Source organism: Sciurus carolinensis, chromosome 13 (assembly GCF_902686445.1).
Source record: "Sciurus carolinensis chromosome 13, mSciCar1.2, whole genome shotgun sequence".
Taxonomy (NCBI): Eukaryota; Metazoa; Chordata; class Mammalia; order Rodentia; family Sciuridae; genus Sciurus; species Sciurus carolinensis.
This window is the reverse complement of record NC_062225.1, coordinates 68,945,932-68,970,147: the sequence shown is the minus strand read 5'-3', so window position 1 is coordinate 68,970,147 and position 24,216 is coordinate 68,945,932. Positions and strand designations below refer to the sequence as shown.

At 35.6% G+C, this 24,216-nt stretch overlaps 1 protein-coding gene across 4 annotated transcripts in view; it reads left to right on the top strand.

Annotated features, from left to right (window-relative positions):
* The window catches only part of Slc30a6 (solute carrier family 30 member 6), a 49,382-nt gene that overhangs the window by 5,398 nt on the left and 19,768 nt on the right, over window positions 1-24,216 (top strand). For 3 of the 4 annotated variants that reach the window (XM_047522965.1, XM_047522966.1, XM_047522964.1), the window contains exons 2-5: window positions 6,651-6,737; window positions 11,670-11,754; window positions 12,788-12,830; window positions 17,813-17,878. In XM_047522965.1, the coding sequence (XP_047378921.1) occupies window positions 6,651-6,737; window positions 11,670-11,754; window positions 12,788-12,830; window positions 17,813-17,878 (281 nt within the window). Of the gene's footprint in view, window positions 1-6,650; window positions 6,738-11,669; window positions 11,755-12,787; window positions 12,831-17,812; window positions 17,879-24,216 lie in introns of those variants that run through there. The other variant, XM_047522968.1, reaches the window with a different exon arrangement.

Below are 24,216 nucleotides of genomic sequence, written 5' to 3'. Positions count from 1 at the left end.
ATACCTGTTGTTGCTTGCGTTCTTGATAATCGCCATTCTAATTGGGGTGAGATGGAATCTTAGTGTCGTTTTGATTTGCATTTCTGTTACTACTAAAGATGGTGAACATTTTTTCATATGTTTGTTGATTGCTTGTAGATCTTCTGTGAAGCATCTGTTCATATCCTTAGCCCATTTGTTGATTGGGTTATTTGTATTCTTGCTGTAGAGTTTTTTGAGTTCTTTATAGATTCTGGAAATTAGTGCTCTATCTGAAGTATGAGTGGCAAAGATATTCTCCCACTCTGTAGGCTCCCTCTTTGCATTGCTGATAGTTTCCTTTGCTGAGAGAAAGCTTTTTAGTTTGAATCTATCCCAGTTGTTGATTCTTGCTTTTATTTCTTGTGCTATGGGAGTCCTGTTAAGGAAGTCTGATCCTAAGCCAACAAGGTGAAGATTTGGACCTATTTTCTCTTCTATAAGATGCAAGGTCTCTGATCTGATTTCAAGGTCCTTCATCCATTGTGAGTTGATTTTTGTGCAGGGTGAGAGATAGGGGTTTAGTTCCATTTTGTTGCATATGGATTTCCAGTTTTCCCAGCACCATTTGTTGAAGAGACTATCTTTTCTCCATTGCATATTTTTGGCACCTTTGTCTAATATGAGAAAATTGTATTTATTTGGGTTTGTGTCCGTGTCCTCTATTCTGTACCATTGATCTTCCTGTCTATTTTTGTGCCAATACCATGCCATTTTTGCTACTATTCCTTTGTAGTATAGTTGAAGTTCTGGTATTGTGATACCCCCTGTTTCATTCTTCCTGCTAATGATTGCTTTGGCTATTCTGGGTTTCTTATTCTTCCAGATGAATTTCATGATTGCTTGCTCTATTTCTGTAAGGTACATCATTGGGATTTTAATTGGAATTGCATTGAATCTGTATAGCACTTTTGGTAGTATGGCCATTTTGACAGTATTCTGCCTATCCAAAAACATGGGAGATCTTTCCATCTTCTAAGGTCTTCCTCAATTTCTTTCTTCAATGTTTTGTAGTTTACATTGTAGAGATCTTTTACCTCTTTGGTTAGATTAATGCCCAAGTATTTTATTTTATTTTTTAAGACTATTGAAAACGGAGTTGTTTTCCTCATTTCCCTTTCAGATGTTTCATCGCTTGCATATAAAAATGCTTTAGATTTATGCATGTTGATTTTATAGCCTGCTATTTTGCTGAATTCATTGATGAGGTCTAGAAGTTTTCTGGAGGAGGTTTTTGGATCCTCTAAATATAGAATCATGTCATCAGCAAATAGTGACAGCTTAAGTTCCTCTTTTCCTAATTTGTATCCCTTTAATTTCTTTAGTCTGCCTAATTGCTCTGGCTAGAGTTTCAAGGACAATGTTGAATAGAAGTGGTGAAAGAGGACATCCCTGTCTTGTTCCTGTTTTTAAAGGGAATGGTTTCAGTTTTTCTCCATTAAGAATGATGTTGGCCTTGGGCTTAGTATAGCCTTTACAATGTTCAGTTTTGTTCCTACTATTCCTATTTTTTCTAGTGTTTTGAGCATGAACGGGTGTTGTATTTTGTCGAACGCTTTTTCTGCGTCAGTTGATATAACCATATGATTCTTATCCTTAAGTCTATTGACATGATGGATTACGTTTATTGATTTACGGATGTTAAATCATCCTTGCATTCCAGGGATGAACCCCACTTGATCGTGGTGCACAATTTTCTTAATATGTTTTTGGATACGGTTTGCCAATATTTTGTTAAGGATCTTTGCATCCATATTCATCAATGATATTGGTCTAAAATTTTCTTTCCTTGATGTGTCTTTTCCTGGTTTTGGTATGAGGGTGAGATATTAGCTTCATAGAATGAATTTGGTAGGGTACCCTCCTTTTCTATTTCCTGGAATACTTTGAGAAGTATTGGAATGAGTTCTTTGAAGATCTTGTAGAACTCAACTGAGAATCTATCTGGTCCTGGGCTTTTCTTGGATGGTAGGTTTTTAATGGCGTCTTCTATTTCATCGCTTGATATTGATCTGTTTAAATTGTGTATGTCCTCCTGGTTCAGTTTGGGAGGAGCATATGTCTCTAGAAATTTGTCAATGTCTTCAGTAGTTTCTATTTTGTTGGGATACAGATTTTCGAAGTAGCTTCTCATTATATTCTGTATCTCAGTGGTGTCTGTCATGATATTTCCTTTTTCATCACGAATTTTAGTAATTTGAGTTTTCTCTCTCCTTCTCTTTGTTAGTGTGGCTAAGGGTTTGTCTATTTTGTTTACTTTCTCAAAGAACCAACTTTTTGTTTTGTCAATTTTTTGAATTGTTTCTTTTGTTTCAATTTTATTGATTTCAGCTCTGATTTTAATTATTTCCTGTCTTCTACTACTTTTACTGTTATTCTGTTCTTCTTTTTCTAGGGCTTTGAGCTGTAATGTTAGGTCATTTAGTTGTTGACTTTTCATTCTTTTCTGGAATGTGCTCCATGCGATGAATTTTCCTCTTAGTACCGCTTTCATAGTGTCCCAGAGATTTTGATATGTTGTATCATCGTTCTCATTGACCTCTAAGAATTTTTTTATCTCCTCCCTGATGTTTTCTTTTATCCATGTTTCATTCAGTAGCATATTATTTAGTCTCCAGGTGTTGGAGTAATTTCTGTTTTTTATTTTGTCATTGATTTCTACTCTCAGTCTATTATGATCTGATAGAACACAAGGCAGTATCTCTATTATTTTGCATTTCCTAAGGGCTGCTTTGTGGCATAACATGTGGTCTATTTTCAAGAAGGTTCCATGTGCTGCTGAGAAGAAAGTGAATCCACTTGTTGATGGATGGAATATTCTATGTAAGTCTATTAAGTCTAGGTTATTGATTGTGTTATTGAGTTCTGTGGTTTCTTTGGTTGGGTTTTGTTTGGAAGATCTATCTAGTGGTGACAGCAATGCATTAAAGTCACCCAGAATTATTGTGTCGTGGTCTATGTGATTCCTGAAATTGAGAAGGATTTGTTTGATGTACAGGGATACACCATTGTTTGGGGCATAAATATTTACTATCGTTATGTCTTCCTGATTTATGATTCCCTTAAGCAGTATGAAATGTCCTTCTTTATCCCTTCTGACTAACTTTGGCTTGAAGTCCACTTTATCTGATATAAGGATGGAAACCCCCGCTTTTTTACTGAGTCCATGTGCGTGGTAGGTTTTTTCCCATTCTTTCCCCTTTAGTCTGTGAAAGTCTTTTTCTATGAGATGAGTCTCTTGCAGGCAGCATATTGTTGGGTCTTTCTTTTTAATCCATTCTGCCAGTCTGTGTCTTTTGATTGATGAGTTTAGGCTATTAACGTTTTTGGGTTATTATTGACATATGATTCATATTCCCAGTCATTTGGCTTATTTTTGGTTTTTAAGTTTGCTTGGTTTCTCCTTTGAGTGGTTTTTCTCTAAGGTACTTCCTCCCTTTGCTGACCTCCATTATTGTTTTTCATTTCCTCCTCAGGGAATAGTTTGTTGAGAACATTCTGTAGTGCAGGCTTTCTGTTTGTAAATTCTTTTAATTTTTGTTTATCATGGAAGGATTTTATTTCATCTTCAAATCTGAAAGTTAGTTTTGCTGGGTATAGGATTCTTGGTTGGCAACCATGTTCTTTCAGAGCTTGAAATGTTTGTCCAGGCCCTTCTAACTTTTAGAGTCTGGGTTGAGAAGTTGGCTGCTATCCATATTGGTCTCTCTCTATATGTAATCTGATGCTTTTCTCTCGCGGCCTTCAAAATCCTATCTTTATTTTGAATGTTAGGCATTTTCATTATAATGTGGCTTGGTGTGGATCTGTTGTGATTCTGTGCGTTTGGTGTTCTGTAAGCCTCTTGTATTTGATTTTCCATTTCATTCTTCAGGTTTGGGAAATTTTCTGATATTATTTCATTGAATAGGTTGTTCATTCCTTTGGTTTGTATCTCTGTGCCTTCCTCAATCCCAATAATTCTTAAATTTGGTCTTTTCACGATGTCCCATAGTTCTTGGAGATTCTGTTCATGATTTCTCACCATCTTCTCTGTTTGGGCAACTTTATTTTCAAGATTAAATATTTTGTCTTCATTGTCTGAGGTTCTGTCTTCCAAGTGGTCTAGTCTTTTGGTGATGCTTTCCATTGTGTTTTTTATTTGGCTTATTGTTTCCTTCATTTCAAGATTTCCGTTTGTTTTTTTTTTGTTTGTTTGTTTGTTTTTTGTTTTTTTTTTTTTTTTAGAATATCTCTTTGTTGAAATGATCTTTTGCTTCTTGCACTTGCTCTTTCAGCTTATTAGTATTATCATTCATTGCCTGCATTTGGTCTCTTATCTCATCCTTTGCTTCGTGAATCATCTTAATCATGTATAATCTGAAGTCCTTTTCTGACCTTTCTTCTAACATACTGTCATTGGATTCTATTACTATAGAATCTAGATTTGTTTGGATCATTTTCTTCCCTTGTTTTTTCATGTTGTTCATGTATCTTACCCTCTAGCAGTGCAGTTGTGGGGTATTACAGATTTCCCCCTATAGACTTATAGTGGTCCTATAGGTTTCCAAAACCCTTTCTTTAAGGGGAGATCAATATTAGCAGTGCCCAATTCAGACACTATACAATCCTAGACCAAATAGCCCCTATGAGGACAATAACAAAATTGTCATAATAAACAGAATGAGTTCAAATATTATCTTCAGTAAAACAAACAGATTTGCATAAGGTCTGCAGTTTCTAATGGAGGACAAAGAGGATGCAGAGGGATGTAGAATGTGGCTGTTAATGGGATAAGAAAAGAATATATAGAAGTTCCAGATAATAGAAAGGGTGAGAGTGTAATCAAAAGAAATTGAATGTTAGCATGCAAAAAAGCGACAAAGAGACTCTGAGGGAACAGGTAAACAAAAGGAAAAGAGAGCAAGAAAAGTAAAGGAATAAAAACTTAAATTTTTTCAATAAAGAGAAAAAAGAAAATCTACAGTATAACAGTCATATAGTAATGAAACCTCCCAGTCTTCAGTAGCCTGATGCATGAGAGGTACCTGACAATGAGCTTCAAACCTCCAGCAGGCGTCTCAGGATGGGATGTGCCCCACCTAAAGATCGGAGCTCCGGCTTCCAGGATTATCCACGATGGCTGCTCTGGCTTCCAAATGTGTTGGCAAATGGGGAGCTGCAGCTCAGGGTGTGGCCATGGTCAGGCAGGGGTCCTGGAAGTCGGGTGTGTTTGGTTGGTTGTGGGATCCTGGAGGCCAGGTGCAGTCAGTCTGGGGTCCCGGTGCTAGGGCGCAGTCAGTTGGTCTGGAAGTCCTGGCGGCAGGGAGCAGTCAGTCGATGTGAGGGCCCCAGAGGCAGGGAGTGATCGGTAGGGCTGAGGGATCCTGGAGATGGGGCTCAGTCAGTCCGGCCAGGGGTCCTACAGGGCCTGGCTATTGTCTCAAAATGGCGGCAGCCACGTGTAATCAAACCTGCACGTACTGTAACAGTGAATTTCCAGGCAACAGCAGGCAGCTTACTTATCAGTTTGCTTAGTGTTGTCCTACGATCGGGAGGTGAACCTTGTGCGTTGGGTGATGGATAGGTGTAAGGCAGGTGATGGACAGGCGAGAGGCAGGCAAATGGCGGATGATAGGCTCCTGACAGTGAGCAATCAAGAAACAGATATCCTCTGCTTGAAACCGGAGTTATGGAGCAACAAGGAACGCAGCCTCCCTCTAGTCCGCCGTCTTGGATCTCCTATATTCGAATTTTTAAATAACAAATCAGAATAAGGAATAGTAAGGATGCAACATTTCCTTTATCAGAATACATTTATTGAATAGCTCTGATTTTCTACCACTGCTATTGGATACTGCCTTTATTGTAAGCTATTTTCTCATATGTGTTTGAACTCTCAGTATTGGGAATTGAACCCAGGGGCACTCAAACACTGAAGTATATCACCGCCCTTTTTCACTTTTTATTTTGCTAAGTTGCTGACTCTGGCCTAGAACTTGAGGTCCTCCTGCCTCAACTTCTTGAATTAAATATGCTCTACCATGCCTCACCTGGTCTCACCCTTCTGCTAAAGCTTTCCCACATGGTTTCCTAAACTTGGATAATAAATCTCCTCAAATTGTCACTTGGTCTGTCTCTCTGTTAATGTTGTTGCCAGGCCTTTTCAGTGCTAACCTCATACTCTATACTGGCAGAGACGGTGGATACAAGCTAGGATGTCAAATGCTTTTGGCTGAATGCCTAAGGGTTTTTACTCACTATAACAGTTGCCAGAACTTGGTTTGTTCAGCTTTGATTAGGTTAATTGTAATATTTTCTTTCTAGTGGAACTATTTGGAAATTTCCTTTTCCCCATTTTCTTTTCTAAGAGTGATCTAGAGCTAAAATGCCTAAATCTGAATTCCTGCCAAGATGCTAGCTTTGTGATTTTGGACAACTTACTAAAACTAAAAATTGTTTCTACCACACAGGATTATTGTGAGTATTATATTAATAAATACATGTAAAGCATCTAAATTAAGTGCTTGTCATGTGGAGTACTCAATAAATGTTAATTGTTGTTGCTGTTATTGGTACTATAGCACATCACAGGAATTGTGAAGAACATTAGATGCTTAAGTGCTGATTTTATTTTTTTGTTTGTTTTAAAGGGGACAATTCATCTCTTTCGAAAACCGCAAAGGTCCTTTTTTGGAAAGTTATTACAGGAATTTAGACTTGTAGCAGCTGACCGAAGAGTAAGTTATTTCTAAACCTCAACTTTACTGTACAAACAACATTATAACATCTAAAAATGGTAATTTTTAAGGCAAATAGAAACCACTTTCGGTCCCACCATACTGTTCTCATTTTTACATGTTGGATAAGTATTTCTTTTAAATGCGGAGTTATAGTTCTTTGATGTTCAGTTGTTTTATTTTGAGGAAGCAAGGCATCAGTTGAAGTTTTTTTTTGGTAATTTTAAGGCATTTAAAGAAAATTTGTTTTTTCTTGTGGATTCTTTTTGTCATTAATATTTTTAAAAAATTGAATGTAGTCTAACATTTATAACAGGAAAATTAAGGCAAGAAACTGTGTCATGCTGTAAGACTATAAATAAAAAGATATAATTTCTCTCTTAGTTGATCACCCATGTGTAGACCTTCTAGTTTCATTCTTCTCAATAGTAAATTGTAAGCTTTTTGAGGGCAGTGACTGTGTCGATTTTGCTCACCTTTTTATAGATATATGGAACAAGCACCTAAGAAATGTTAATAACTTTTAAATAAAACCAGTTTCTGTGGAACATAGTAATAAAGAGTACCAGGAATAGTGCCCTCGAATTGTGAACTAGACTAGAAGCATCTTTTCTTTGTTATTTATCATTATGTCTCCTTTTCCTACAACCTTAAAGTATAAGAACTCAATAAGTCTAACATTTGGAAATATTGTCATGATTTGAATGTTAGGCTTAAAGAGCCAACGATAGCAGATTCATCTGTTAGATATATATTCCACCTAGCATGATCTCTCAGAACAGATAGATATAGCTCTATAATACTGATAGACAGCAACTATTTTAAAAAAGTAAAGAAACATTCTTTAACCATACACTTTTTTGAAGTACAACAGTAAACCATAGAACAGGTAAATAGGAACAAAACCAACATAATATTCCCCCCTTTTATTCAGATGCAGTTGTCTGAGGTCAGCTATAGTCTAAAAATATTAAATGGAAATTTCAGAAATAAATAATCTCTCAGTTTTAAATTGTGTGTCATTCTGAGTAGCATAACAGACTCTTATATTCTCCCACTTTGTCCACTGTGGGACATGAGTTATCCCTTTGTCCATTGTATGCTATCCACCCAATAGTCACTTATTAGCTGCCTTGGTTATCAGATCAACTATTATAACATTGGTATCACAGTGCTTGTGTTGAAATAACCTATTTTACTTAAAAATGACACTAAAGTACAAGAACAGTGATGCTGGCAATTTGGAAATGCCAAAGTATAGTACTTTCTTTAAATGGAATTTGCTAATTCTCATCTTAATAAAGAAAAAATTATATGCTGAGTCTGTTAATTTACACAGAACAATAAGATATTTTCACATTCACATAATTTTTATTATGTTATTATATAAAATTATTATATAATTTTATTTGTTAAATTTTAGTATTAGTTATTGTTATACTCTGTTTCATTTCTAAGTAAACTTATAGGTATATAGAACAAAACATAGTGTGTAGTTTATATAGAGTTCTGTCCACAGTTTAAATCATCTACTGGGGTCTTGGAACATATCACTACAAATAAGGAGGGGAGTATTACATAGGAACACCTGAACTGTACATATATTCTCGATAAAAATTTAAATCTTTGTTTTTTTTGGGGTTTTTTTTGGTTTTTTTTTTTGCAGTACTGGGGATCGAACTCAGGGTCTTGTGCTTGTGAGGCAAGCACTTTTACCAGCTGAGCTATCTCCCCAGCCAAAAATTTAAATCTTAAGAAATATCCTGCTTCATCTCTTTATTGCTCATAATTCTTGGTTCACATTTTAAGATCCATCTCAGTTCCTTACCACCTACCACTATCCTTTTGGTGGTACTAGGGATTACCCAAGGCCTACACATACTAAGCAAGTACTTTATCACTGAACTACATACCCAGTTCTTTTAATTTAATGTAATTGAGTTGTATAACCTTGAACTTGTGTTTCTTCTCTCTCATCCTCCTGAGTAGCTGGAATTATAGGTATGTGCCACCACATCCTATTTCAGTTCCCTACTTATTTGTCATGAATAATCCTGTCCTTGGTCACTCCAAAGAGTCCACTGCTGTGGTCATATGTAAACCTTATCGCTCATAAGAACTGTATCCTATTGTCTCAATTTCAAGCATGTTGCCCACCAGTCTTCAGCACCTGTCTTTCCATTTCACACCTTCTGTTACCCCAATTCCAGTCATTCTGTAATTTTACTGTGACCTTCAATTGATTGACACCACCAAATTGTCAATGTTTTTCACCTCCCTTATCCTCATTTACTTCCTTATCTAAGGTATTCTGGGCTTCATCATTATCACATTCTGTGCCCTTAACTGCTTTGTGCCCCGCTTCTGTCTTAACCTTCATTAAGTGTACTTTCTTTCTACTGTGCACCTGCATCTAAGCTACTGAATCTAACCTGAGAGAAATGAAACTGCGCTTACTAGAGTCACTACGAATTCATGTTCAAACAGTCTACTAGTGATGCTTATGCTAAAAATTTCTTACTTCATTCAGTGTCCACTTTCCTAGGGACTGTTTCATCCCATTTCTTTCCTTTCTAATCACTAAGGGAAAAGAAGTGACCTAGCTGGAGTGACAAACAATAAACAAATACCTTAAGGTAAGGCAGTGATAAGTACTAGGAAGAGAAAAGTGCTCAATGGTGGCACACACCATGATCCCGGCTGTTCAGGAGACCGAGACAGAGGATGATAAGTCCAAGGCCAGCCTGGGTGACTTAGAGAGACCCTGTCCAGATAGATACATAGATAGATAGATAGATAGATAGATAGATAGATAGATAGATAGATAGATGGATAGATGGATAGGGTTGGGGATGTACCTCAGTGGTAGAGTGCTAGCATGTACAAGGACTTGGGTTCAATGCCCACTATCATTAAAAAACATATAAAGTAGGATAAGAAGACGGAATGAAAGATATGGAAAGGTTTATCTTCAGATAGAGTGGTCAGAAAAGACCCTTTGGTAAGCTAACATATGGACAGAAATCTGAGCAAGGCAAAGTCACTAAGAATGCAAATGTCTGAGAGAGAACGTGGGAATTGCAGCACAAATGTCCTGGAGTAGAAGAGGCCTGGATGAGGATAGCTAGTGCAGAGTGAGTGAGAGGGAGCCTGGGGTAGCATCAAGTAGTATCTGTTACCCCGGTTAGATTGTAAGATCTGTGTTTTGTTTACTACTGCTTCCTTAGTTCCTAGAATAGTGTCTGGCACAAAACAGAGAATCATATTTGTTGGGTGGATAAATAGTTGGATTCAGCAACAGAGTACAGAGTACACAGTGTCATTTTTTAATGTACTTTCTTTTTTAACTTTTTTTTCCCAGTACTGGGAATTGAGCTCAGGGGCATTCTACAACTAAACTACACCCCTAGCTCTTTTAATCTTTTAATTTGAGACAGGGTCTTGCTAAGTTGTTGAGGGCCTTGTCGTGTTGCTGAGGCTGACCTAAAACCTATTATCCTCTTCTCTTAAGTCTCCCAAGTGACTGGAATTACAGTCATGCACTATCACGACCATCTTTAGTGTACATTATCCTCTTTTTCTGTTTTTGAATCTCTTTTGACTAGACTCCAGTCTGATCATTTCATTAAAGTCTTTACTAGGATTAGAATCCTTTGCCCCATATCACCTCTTAAGATGTAAACATCCCTACCACACCTGCATCCTGCTTCTGTTCTTGGCTGTAGAAGTTACAGAATGGTGCCTACCAAAAATTCACGCTTGTTTTGTTTCATGTGTGTGTGTGTGTGTGTGTGTGTGTGTGTGTGTGTGCAGGTACACCTGGAATGGAACCCAGGGCCCTGCACATGCTAAGTACTTGCTAAGCACATGCTCTGCCACTGACTATACCCATAGCCACATACCCATGCTGGTTGTTGTTATCATCTTGATGATTCAGTAGTATGTTCATCACACCACTCTTCAGCAGATGCACCAGTTCTACTTTCCCATATCTCTTAATTTTGGAAAACTCTTTTATAGCTTCTTTTCTAGAGAAAAGACTACCAGCTCTGTGCTATTTCTCTCTTCATTCAGCCTCATCCTTTCTCTGTCCTGTCAGTCATCCCTTCCCACCTCAGAGGGATTGTTCTTTTCTAAAGCTATACTTCTCCATCTGAGTTCTGAGATCATCCTGTCTCACAACACACTTGACCTTTACAGCTAAATCTAATTTCAACACCTCCAAACAAAGGGCTTTTGATTAATTTCTTTGCCCTCTACTTGGAAGCAAGCATTGATCTCCCTTCTTTGTATGGAAGGTGGCAGGACAGAACTTGAAAACATTTCATTTGATCTCTTTCTTTACTTTTGGAATGCGCTTCCTCTAAGTCCTGTTTTCGGACTTACCTCAGGTAACCTGTTATGGGAACTTCTGAACCACAGTAATTTTTCCTTTTTGCAGTCCTGTTTCATGAGTTATTTGGTAAATTATCAAATACTGTCTCTCTTTTTTTTAATTACCTCCCATTTTACTATGATTTCCAAATTATACAAAAAGTTTCAGGATTAGTGTAAAGAGCACCATTTCTTTTACTTAGATTTCCCAGTTGTTGCCATTTGCTCCATTTTCTTTATCATTGTCTCTGTGTATAGATTAATAGAGACAATATGATATACATTTATATGCATTTTTCTCAACTATTTGAGAGTTTCTATGTCAGAATTTATTTTCTCTTGAAAAATTCCTTTTCTGGAATTATTCCTTTAGATTTATGTATGATAATGTAATAACTTGGTTGATGATAATTTTGATAGATGTAGAAAATGTGACGTGAACTTTTTGAAGGAAGTTACACTTATTCTTTTGAATATCAAAGTATGAATTATAGCAACGTGAACAGACCCAATGAAATTTATTACCACTGTACCAATAAAAAATGTTCCTTTCCACAGTCCTGGAAGATACTGCTCTTTGGTGCAATTAATTTGATATGTACTGGCTTCCTGCTTATGTGGTGCAGTTCTACTAATAGCATAGGTATGTCATCATTATTTTTATGGAGTTTGTTTAATTTTTATTTTCCTGATTTTAAATAAAGGCATACTTTCTTTTACATAGAATATGTTCTTCTGAAATGTGTATAACTCAGTAATTTAAATGAAAGAATGCATTTTTTCTTTGCTTTTTTTTTTTTTTTTTTTTTTTTAATGTCTTTAAAACAGCCCTGGGAACCATAAAGTTTTATTGACTTGTTAGGACTTATCTTTTTTTTTTTTTTTTTTTTTGGACCAGAAATTGAACCCAGGAGTGCTTAACCACTGAGTCACATCCCCAGCTATTTATATTTTTCATTTTGAGACAGGGTCTGGCTAAGTTGCTGAGGCTGACTTTGAACTTGGAATCCTCCTGCCTTAGCCTCCCAAGTTATATGCCCCACCACGCCCTGCTGGGACATTATCATTTTGAATGAATTGTTAGTTTTTAAAAAGCACCTTTCAATCTGGATATTTGTGAAACAGAGTTCTTTTTAGAGTGAGGTATTAAAACTATATAATTTACAAGTAAAATTTTGAGGTTTGTTGGCTTTTCCTTAAAAATTAAATTTTATAATTTTTTATTCTGTCTTCACCTCTGATGTTTTGATGCATCATTATTTTCTTCCTGCTATTTAAAAGATACATTTAAAATAGTACTGAAATGACAAAAGCAGGCAGAAAAATGGTGACTATTTGGTGCTTCATTTGTTTTCAGAAATCAGGTTCTAAAATGAGCTTTTGTGCTCACCAACCTTGACTACATGTATTAATCAAATTTACTATGTAAAAAGAAATTAAAGGGCTGGGGAGATAGCTCAGTCGGTAGAGTGCTTGCCTTATAAGCACAAGGCCCTGGGTTTGATCCCCAGCACCGCAAAAAAAAAAAAATTACTATGTAATTACCAATATATGAGGATTGTCAGTGACTCCAGACTGTTTCTTTTTTGGTAATGTATAATCACTGATAAACAATTTTGGTGATTTTCTGTATTTAATTAAATAACGTGTGAATCATTCTTTTTGTGGTTTTGCAGCTTTAACTGCCTATACTTACCTGACTATTTTCGATCTTTTTAGGTAAGTTTTTAAAAAATCTCCTTAATATTTTATAGCCAAAATTTTGTTGCACTGAATATATGAAGAAGTTTTCTTTGCTTAAAGGAAAGTAATTTGCTAAATAAGTAAAATTATCAATGTAGACCATATCTACAAATGAAAAAGTTAGAGACATAACAAAAGAAAATGTTTCATCTATATACTAATAGAAAAGATAAATATCCAGGCATGAACTTAAGATATAGATATTCTATATGAAGAAAACTTAGAAATGATTCTTCTTTAATAAAATTTTTAAAAGACCTGAAAAAATAAAGTAAACCATATACTTATTAAAAAATGTCTATTCTCCCTAAGTTAATCAAACCAGTCTGGCATATTCCAGTGATTATTGTAATCCCACCTTATTCATGGATTCTCTTTCTACAGTTTCAGTTACCCATGACAACTGTAGTCCAAAAATACTAAATGGAAAATTCCAGAAATAATAAATTTATAAATTTTAAATTGCTTGCCTTTCTAAGTAGTGTGGAAATGTGGCACCATCATGCTGTATCCAACCCATGATATGCATCATCCCTTTTTCCAGGGTGTCTGTACTATAGAAACACCTGATAGTCTCTTAGCAGTTGTCTCAGTTATCAGATCAACTGTCTGTTACAGTGCACCATGCAGTGCTGTGTTCAAGTAATGCTTGCATAGTAGCATAACACTGTGTCACAGTGCCTTTGTCATTCACCTCACTTCATCTCAGGATACAGGTATTGTGTCATCTCACATCTTACCAGTTTAATAAGATAAAGAAAAAAACAAAACATTCAAAACAGAGTTCACAGAAAAAAAGAAATATAAATGGCTCTTATGAAAAGTTGCTCACTATACCATGCACTATACCAGTTGCTCATATTTTTATAAATATTCATGGGAAGGATAAACAAGAAACTGATAATGCTTATAAGAAGGAAGACATACTGGCAGAAGCACAAGTTAAGAATCTAAATAGCACATAGTGGCACATGCCTTTAATTCCAGCAATTAATAAGCAAGACCATACATCAAAAAAATGTTAAAAGGTCTGGGAATGTAGTTCAGAGGTAGAACACTCCTGGGTTCATTTCCCAGTACCAATAAATAGATAGATAGATAGATAGATAGATAGATAGATAGATAGATAGATCAGGGCATGTGGTGCATGCCTGTAATCCCAGTGGCTCGAGAGACTGAGGCAGGAGGATTGTGAGTTCAAAGCCAGCCTCAGCAACTTATCGAGGTACTAAGCAACTCAGCGAGATCCTGTCTCTAAATAAAATTCAAAAATGGGCTGGTGATGTGGCTAAATGGTTAGGCATCCCTGGGTTCAATCCCCAGTACCAAAAATAATGTAATAATAATAATTATAATAAACAGAAAGGATTTAGGATGTAACCCAGCAGGAGAGCAGTCTGTTCAATCCTGAGTACCATAACTAAGTAAATAAATGTAGCTCAAAATGTTACTTGAAATAATATTATTTTCAGCCATATCTGATAATAAGTAGTAAAATCATGGTGATAAATAATAAAATAAAAATAATTAAATGATATTGCCTCCTTCTTTCCATTTAATTTGAGGAGGTTGTTTTTTCTGGGGAGAAGGGTATTGGGGATTGAACCCAGAGGCACTTTATCACTGAGCCACATCCCCAGTCTTTTTTTTTTGGAGACAGAATCTTGCTAAGTTACTTGGGCCTTGTTAAGTTGCTGAAGCTGACCTTGAACATGCAATCCTCCTGCTTCAGCCTCCCGAGTGGCTGGGATTACAGGCGTGGGCCAGTGCACCCAGTAAGATATTTTTTCTTTAGAGGTCTATAATCTGCCATATAATTCAAGTATCAATATATAGTATTTGAGACAAAAAGAATTGTGATTTAGATTTATCTAGATCTTTACTAGTCTCAGGCACAAAAAAATTAAAAGTATTTCTGATTTTAGATTGTTAAATGTTAATAAAAGTTATTGTTTTACATAGGGATGTAGACATATGTTTTAATGGAGAACATTAATACCATGATAGTGTTATTAAACTATAGAAATTATTGAGAACTGATGTATACCCATAAGTAAAATTAAACATTGAATGAGTTATCAATGATTGGGTGTTGATTTAGTAGATATTTATAGTAATGGGAAATAAAGTAGATCAGTATGTCATATTTCATCAAATCTTATATCCCAACAATTATGACACATAATTATGACATAATTATTTTATATATCCCTAAGAAAAAGCAAAGCACTACCAATTCAACTGTGCGATGTACCGCAAATTGTAAGGCTTATGCTGATTTCAGGATGATTAAAATTTTCTTAAAATTACTGAATTGTAGGAAATGTTTCAGAGACTTTCATTCACTTTGTAAGGGTAAAATTTTCATATATTAATATTCAGAAACACACAGTGAATTTTTCAGGTTTCTATTATTGAGGATTCTCATCTGCATTCACCAACAGCACAAAAACCATCCATCTACCCATTCAGAATCAAACATTTTCACTGTAGCTTCAATGTAAATACCAAATTCTTGATACTTAATTGAATTTGAAATGAAATTAGCCTACTCTAAGAACTTTGATGCCTGTGAAGTATACTCAGGGAGTTAGCCGTGACACTTTTGGTTGTAAGCATCAGATTCCCACTGAAACTATCTCAGGGATGTTTAGGGGCATTTCATGGAATCTGAGGACAAAAGTTTTGCTGAAATGCGAAGAGAGAGCTTACAGAGTGGGAGAATATCTTTGCCACTCATACTTCAGATGGAGCACTAATTTCCAGAATATATAAAGAACTCAAAAAACTCTACACCAAGAATACAAATAACCCAATCAACAAATGGGCTAAGGATATGAACAGACACTTCACCGAAGAAGATCTACAAGCAATCAACAAACATATGAAAAAATGTTCACCATCTTTAGTAATAACAGAAATGCAAATCAAAACACTAAGATTCCATCTCACCCCAATTAGAATGGCGATTATCAAGAATACAAGCAACAATAGGTGTTGGCGAGGATGTGGGGAAAAAGGTACACTCATACATTGCTGGTGGGGCTGCAAATTAGTGTAGCCACTCTGGAAAGCAGTGTGGAGATTCCTTAGAAAACTTGGTATGGAACCACCATTTGACCCAGCTATCCCACTCCTTGGCCTATACCCAAAGGACTTAAAATCAGCATACTACAGAGATACAGCCACATCAATGTTCATAGCTGCTCAATTCACAAATAGCCAGACTGTGGAACCAACCTAGATGTCCTTCAACTGATGAATGGATAAAGAAACTGTGGTATATATATATACAGTGGAATATTACTCAGCTATAAAGAATAATAAAATTATGGCATTTGCAGGCAAATGGATGAAATTGGAGAATATCATGCTAAGTGAGATAAGCCAATCTCAAAAATCCAAAAGAGGAATGATCTCACTGATAAGTGGATGATGACACATAATGGGGGGTGGGAGGGGGGCAAGAATGGAGGAAGCAGGGACTGTATAGAGGGAAAAGAGGGGTTGGAGGGGTAGGGGGAAGGAAAAAATAACATCATGAATCAAACCTCATTACCCTATGTGAATGTATGATTACCCAAATGGTATGCTGTTACTCCATGTACAAACAGAAACGACATGTATCCCATTTGTTTACAATAAAAATAAAAAAAAGTATTGCTGAGCTTAAAGAACAGAGCACTGGACTAATCTAACTTGTTCTCTCCATCTTTCATCTCTGATTCTCTTTGCCTAGACTCCTTGTAACTACTTTCTTCCTCTAGGTCTTTTTTCCATGCTCGCAAGTTCAGGGGTAGAAATACAAATGTTCTCAACTTTTACATTTGCATTTCTACTGTACAAGGAGCCGACAGATTAAGCTTGGAATGCTGCATTTCCAATTCCAGACTTTTCCAGAGCAGGATTTTGACCCTGCTTATGTCGGTGCATACTTTTGGAAGGGTCAACCATAGCCTGGGAGCAGGGTCATGTAAGAACATACAAGTTCTCATTGTATGGATGGGAAAAGAAATGAGAGACAGTTAATAACAGAGAAGTAAGAAATCATTAACTACAGAGATAGTCTGTTGGCTGTCTGCTTAATGGAACCTTTTATGTTTTCCATATGAAGATTACAAAATACTTAGACATAGATGTCTTCAAGATCCATGTAATAGGAGTGTTGTGTCTTTATATTAATCAGGTAACTAAACCTGCTTAATTGGGTACACAGCAGGTACTGGTGACCTAAATTTCATACTGCAGAAAGTAGTTTTGTAGTGAATTCCACTATACTTGAAAATGAATGTAATTTTATCCCATCCAGGTATTATTACTACTTAGTTGAACTTTTTATAAAAATTAAGCAAAATTGTTGGGCCTGGTGGCACATGCCTATAATCCCAGCAGCTCGGGAGGCTAAAACAGTAGGATCACAAGTTCACAGCCAGCCTCAGCAAAATTGAGGTGCTAAGCAACTCAGTGAGACCCTGTCTCTAAATGAAATACAAAATAGGGCTGGGGATATGGCTCAGTGATCGGAAGGCCCCTAAATTCAATCCCTGGTACCAAAAAAAAAAAAAAAATTAAGCAAAGCTTATCAATGTTAAAAATATATCATAAAATATATTGCCATTATTATTGTTGTAACTTTTTAAATTCTTGATTTTGGAAACTAGGGCAAATAACATTGTGTAGAGAAAGTATGGATATAAGTTCTATTTAACTTAATGGTGAATTAGAACTTTATTGTTTCTTCATATGTTAAAATGCTCATCATTTAGGTATACCATGTGCTAGGATTATAAATTATTAGATTATAATAATTGTGATTACATGATAAATTATTAGTATAATTTATTATTAATTTAGTCTGTGCCAGAATTGATTCCTTTCAGCAACTTAGAAAAAAAATTCATTTCTGTGTGTTCTCCTCTAGCTCTAGTTCTAATGCTAATTTTTTTCTTTTTACTTAGTTTAATAACATGTTTAATAAGTTACTGGGTAATGATGAGGAAACCTAGCCCTGTCTACTCATTTGGGTAAGTTCAAATTATTCTGTTTTTTGCTAATTTATTGCTATAAAATAACAGTGTACTAAAGAGCAAGCTATCATATTTATGGAAAATAAATGCTTCCTGTTTAGTGACATGGTGATCAAATAGTGAAAGTAAATAGAAAAGTATCCTCTGAGAGTATTCTAGAAAAGAAATATGAATTATTAAAATATAGATCTTAATTAAAATGCTTGTATTCAGCTCTTTATATTTTATAAAACAAATTTTAACAAAATGATCATATTAAATTTTTTAATAATTTGAGGATCTCTTAGAGAAAGTATGAAGAAAAAATGTATGAAGAATTAATGTAAATATAACTTTTAGATGTTAAAGTAAATGTGATATATATTAATATGCATTGGTAAAGATGAATTTTTATCTTAAGACTTTAGATTTGTGATAAAATAGACAAAAAAGATTTTGAAATTTCTGTTCTCACAATTTTAGAAATTATCAAAAGTCAAAAGTTAGAACATACTCTTTAATATTATCTTTTATACTAGAGATTTTTTAACGTATTAGGAAAACAAGGAGTTCCTTTCAGATTCAAATAAACAATTTGATAGGTTTATATTTTTGTTTTTGTTTTCTTCTGTATTGAGAATTGAACCCAGGGGTGCTCTACCACTGAGCTACATCAGTCCTTTTTATGTTTTACATTGAGAAAGGGTCTCCCTAAGTTGCTTAGGACCTCACCAAGTTGCTGAGGCTGGCCTAGAACCTGCAATCCACCTGCCTCATCCTCCCAAGTCACTTGAGATTATAGACATATGCCACCACAGTTGGCCCAAGGAAACAACTTGAAAGAAGAAATTTACTTTAGCAAAGAAATTCTTAGGCCAGTCCTATCCTTCTTCACTGTATCATCCATTGAAATTATATCCTTTTGTACAAAATCAAATTTTATTTAAACAATGGGTTAAAGTAAACATGAAATTCTAATGCAAAATAAGGATAATTCTAAGTACTGTTGAAATGTAATAGAGTTGAACTATTACTATGAAAATCAGTCAAAAAATTAAAAAAGAAAAAAAAAGGAAAATCAGTCTTAAGGTATGGATATTCCTATCTGGAAATCTGTTACTCTTCAGTCAACTATTATGTTTGCAAAGGGCAGAAATCTAATTTAAAACTATTTTAAGGTAAAAATCAGAACTTTGATATTTATATAACAGGAAGATAGTAATTGGCATAGGCATTAGATCACTGAGGACATTGCCTCTTTCTTATCTTTCAAATCTACTTTTCTCTGCATATCAGATGGTTTAGTCCCTTAGACCACTTTTCTGCACCAAGCTGAAATAATTCCTAATAAGACCTTAACTTGTGTCTTTTCCCCTTCATCCTAGAGTGGAAGGGACTCTTCTCTAGTTTAGAAAATCATGAAAGAACTGTTTATTGAATGAGTTTGGAACAGATATCATCAGTCTTTTTTTGTGTTGTGCTACGGATCAAACCCAGGGCCTCACACATACATACTAAACGTGACTCTTCCATTTAGTTACATCCCCAGTCCAGGCATCAGTCTTTAGATTAATTATTGTTGACAGTTTGAGACAAGGTCATATAAGTGCATGGCAGCTCCCAGTTTTGTCACACTTGCTTTGAGTGAATAGGAAAGTAGGGAGCAATTAGACAATAAAGTTAAACACTCAAGTATAATTGCAATCAATCATATACTTCGAGTATTATCTGTATTTAGTGACTCCAAAATCTAGTTCTCCAACCTTAGAACTACCTGGAGTTCAGACTACCTTCTTGACAGTTTCACATGGATGTCTAATTGGTGTCTTAAACTTAGGATAGAGCCGGGCGCTGTAGCACACACCTGTAATTACAGCAACTTGGGAGGCTGAGGCAGGAGGATCAAGAGTTCAAACCTTAGCAACTTAGCAAGGCCCTAAGCAGCTCAGCAAGGACCTGTCTCTAATAAAATATTGAAAAGGTCTGGGGACATGACTTGGTAGTTAAGCACCCCTGGGTTCAATCCCTGGTACCAAAAAAAAAAAACAAAAACAAAAACAAAAAAACAAAAAAAACCCAGAAAATTAGGTTAGAATTCTAGTTTTTCCCCACCCCAAAACATTCCTCTGTAGTTTTCCCCATCTCAGTAAATACCACCAGCACTCAGTTTCTCAAGCAAAAAATTTAGGAGTTACCCATGATTTCTTTCTCTAATTACCCACATCTATCAGCAGGTTATGTAAAGATAACCTGCAAATAATACCCAGAATTAACCCTCTTACCCACTTCTGTGTCCACTTCTATCATCCTAGGCCAAGCTATGTTCCTTCCATACCTTAACTAATGTCTGGCATCCTAACTGATCCCCCATGTTTCTGCTCTTGCCTCAATAATATTCCATTCTCCATGTAGCAATCAGAAGGTTTAAATCATACTCTCACTCTCCTACTTAGAACCATCCAGTTATTTCCCATCATACATAGAATTATATCCTGACTCCCTTCCCTAATTTGCAGAAACCTTACATGAGCTGGCTTCTGCAACTTCTCTTCAACTTACCACTTTGAACCCCTGTATACAATGCTGTCTTACTTTCAGTTATTTGAACACAAGTAACTTATTCTTCCACTAGACCTTTTGTTGTTGTTTCATTCATTTGTTTATTTTGGTATAAGTTGGGTGGATTTGATGCCTTCTTTCAAACCAAGTAACCCATGCTTTGGGATCAATCCACAAAATAAGCACAATCATTTAAAATACATAAGAGAAGACAATTCATGCGTTTGACCTTTGTACAAGCTGTTCTCTTGCCCAAACTGTTCTTTACCTGATCTTTGCAAGACTGGCTTATCCTTTTTTTTTTTTCTTTTTTTGTAGAGCTAGGGATGCTGTACCCCAGCACCTCAGTGGTGCTCTACCACTGAGCTACATCCCTAGCCCTTTTTTATTTTGATTTTGATACCAGGTTGAATTTGTTAGCCTCAAATTTGTGGTCCTCCTACCTCAGCTTCCTGAATTGCTGAGATTACAGGGGTACCCAGAAGCTCAGGGTACTGGCTCCATCTTGTTATTCAGATCATAAATTATCATAAGTGACTGGATGATACAATCTCACATCAGCCTCTTGTCACATCAGACTACTGTAATTCTATGTACAGATTTTTTTTTTTTTTTTTTTTTTTTTTTTTGCGGTACTGGGGATCGAACTCAGGGTCTTGTGCTTGCAAGGCAAGCACTCTACCAGCTGAGCTATTTCCCCAGCCCCTATGTACAGAATTTATCAAATAAATTATTTGTTTTTCTTTATCCCTCTTTTAAAGTTTCATAGAAATAGGGACCCTATCTTGTTTTCTCATATCCTTGTGTGGTTTGATGAATTTCAATAAATAAATATACCTGTATAGCTACCATCTAGATCATTATATATTGCCAGTCCCCCCAAATTCTCTGAAAATCAGACTCTACCAAAAGTACACAATTTTTTTCTTTTTTTAATGTTTTTTTTATTTGTTCTTTTTAGTTATACACGCCAGTAGAATGTATTTTGATATATCACACATACATGGAGTATAACTTCCCATTCTTGTGTTTTTACATGATGTAGAGTTACACTGGTCGTATATTCATATATGAACATAGGAAAGTCATGTCTGATTCATTCTGTCCTTGGGATTCCTGTCCCCCTCTCCCTTCCCTGCATTGTGAGTCAGCATCTGCATATCAGAGAGAACATTCAACCTTTGGTTTTTGGAATTAGCTTATTTCGCTTAGCATGAAAACCTCTGGTTTCATCCATTTACTGGCAAATGCCATAATTTCATTCTTCTGCCAAAAGTATACAATTTTTTGATTTTTGTCTTTCCAGATTAGTTTTGCCTATTTCTAAACATCATATGGATGGCATCTATCATAGCGGTAGTTCATTCTATTTTTTTAAATATTTTTAGTTATAGGTGGATACAGCATCTTTATTTTTTAAGTTTTTTTTTTTTTTGGGGGGGGGTGGGTGCTAGGGATCGAACCCAGGGCCTTGTGCTTACAAGGCAAGCACTCTACCGACTGAGCTATCTCCCCCACCCCTTAAGTTTATTTTTATGTGGTACTGAGGATCAAACCTTGTGCCTCACACATGCCAGGCAAGTGCTCTACCACCGAGCCACAACTCCAGCCCCAGTAGTTCATTCTTATTCATTGCTCTAATATTTTGTTGTATGAATATACTACAGGTTGTTTAACTGTTGAAAGGCATTAGGGTGATTTTCAGCTTTCAGCTATTATAAATAAACTTACAAACAAACATACTTGTACAAGTCTTTTAGTGTACCTGTGTACTCATTTCATGTTGAGTATGTGTGTTTTAAATTAATCAAGATTGCATATGCTCATTATTAGAAAATAATACCAGATAATTTTCCAGAATAGTTTCACCAGTTTACACTCCCATTAGCAGTGTTTGAGAGTTCTAAGTGCTTTATTAACAGCTGTCTTTTTTTTTTTTAAAGCCACTTTGGGGTACACAATGGTATTGCATTGTGACTTTAAATCATTTCCTGATGATTAATTGAGCACATTTTCATTTGTTTATTATCATTCATATTTCCTCTTCTGTGAAATGTCATTTAAAGTCTTTTAAGTGTTTTACCTTTTTCACATTGAACTAGAAGAGTCAATCTACTTTATATATAAATAACTTCTTTTTCTCATAATAGTTCCTTATGATAAATATAATTTTTTATCTCAATGATGAGTTCATCTGTCATTCTTTTCTTTTTTTTAAATTTTTTAAATATTTTTTCAGTTGTTGATGAACCTTTATTTTATTCATTTCTTTATATGTAGTGCTGAGAGTTGAACCCAGGGTCTCACACATGCCAGGCAGGCACTCTACCACTGAGCCACAACCCCAGCCCCTGTCATTCTTTTCTTTTGTGGTTAGTACATTTCATGTACCTGTTCAGAAGTCCTGGCCTCCCTCAAGGTCAAAGATATTCTGCTCTGTTATCATCCAGAGAAGTCTTACTGTTTGACCTTCCATATGCAGGCCTGCAGTCTAACTGGGGTTGATTTCTGTGTAAGCTGTGAGGCAGGGCTCGAGCACATTTGTTTTCATATAGATATTCAGTTGGTACAGCACTATTTATTACAGGAAAAAAACTCACCCTCTCTCTACTTATATGTGCTCCTTTTTCATGAATCAGTTGACTGTACATGTATTGGTCTGTTTCTAGATTCTCTTTCCCACACTATGTTAATTCTATAATTTTGAAATAAGTCTTGATATTTGGTAGTATATATCTTATAACTTGGTTCTTCAAGATTGTGTTTCTCACCAGGCGTGGTGGCGCATGCCTGTAATCCCAGCATTTTGGGAGGCTGAGGCAGGAGGATTTTGAGTTCAAAAGCCAGCCTAAGCAATTTAGGGAGGCAACAATTAACTCAGTGAGACCCTGTCTCTAAGTAAAATATAAAAAAGTGCTGGGGATATGGCTCAATGCTTAAATGCCCCTGGATTTAATCCCCAATAACAAAAAAAAAAATTGTTTTTCTTCACATTTTATATTTCCATATGCATTTTGATGTCAGCTTATCAATCTTTGCACATAACATTGTTGCATTTACTTTTTATAACCTAACTTTTTAAAACCTCTTTTATCTAACCATGTCACTAAATACACTTCTAGGTTTTATTTTGTTTTTTTTTCTTCTGGGCACTGGAGATTAAACCTAGAGGAGAGGTGCTGTAACATTGAGCTATATCCCCAGCCCTTTTTATTCTTTATTTTAAGACAGGTTCTTACTAAGTTGCTGAGGGTCTCAGTTGCTGAGACTGGCCTTGAACTTGTTTTTTTCCTGCTTCAGCTTCATGAGTTGCTGTGATTACAGGCAAGTGCCACCATGCCTTGCTCTGTTATATTTTTAATAATGTATACTGTTCTATTATTGATTCCAACATTTTCCCCTTACAGACAGCAATATAATAAAGATCCCTAATTATATTATTCTTTTATGAACCTCCATGATTATTTCCCTAAGAAATCTTAAGTATTTTTACTTATCACAGGTATTGGGTATGATTAATCTTTATGTTGTGGAAAAATTAAGATGAATAAAACTATCACCCCTGACCTCCAATTTATAGTCCAGGGATTACATATAAAGAATATTCATAATGAATTATAAATTTGTATAAAAGTGAGAGATAGTTAAAATAATGAACTCTGAAATCAGAGTGCCTGAGTTTGAAAATCTTATTTTTCCACTTGCTAAATATTTGACTCTAAACAGTTTCTTTTCCTTTTATATCCCATTCCTATCTTTTCGGGAGGGAAAATAAAGTAGGTAAAGTAATTCTCATA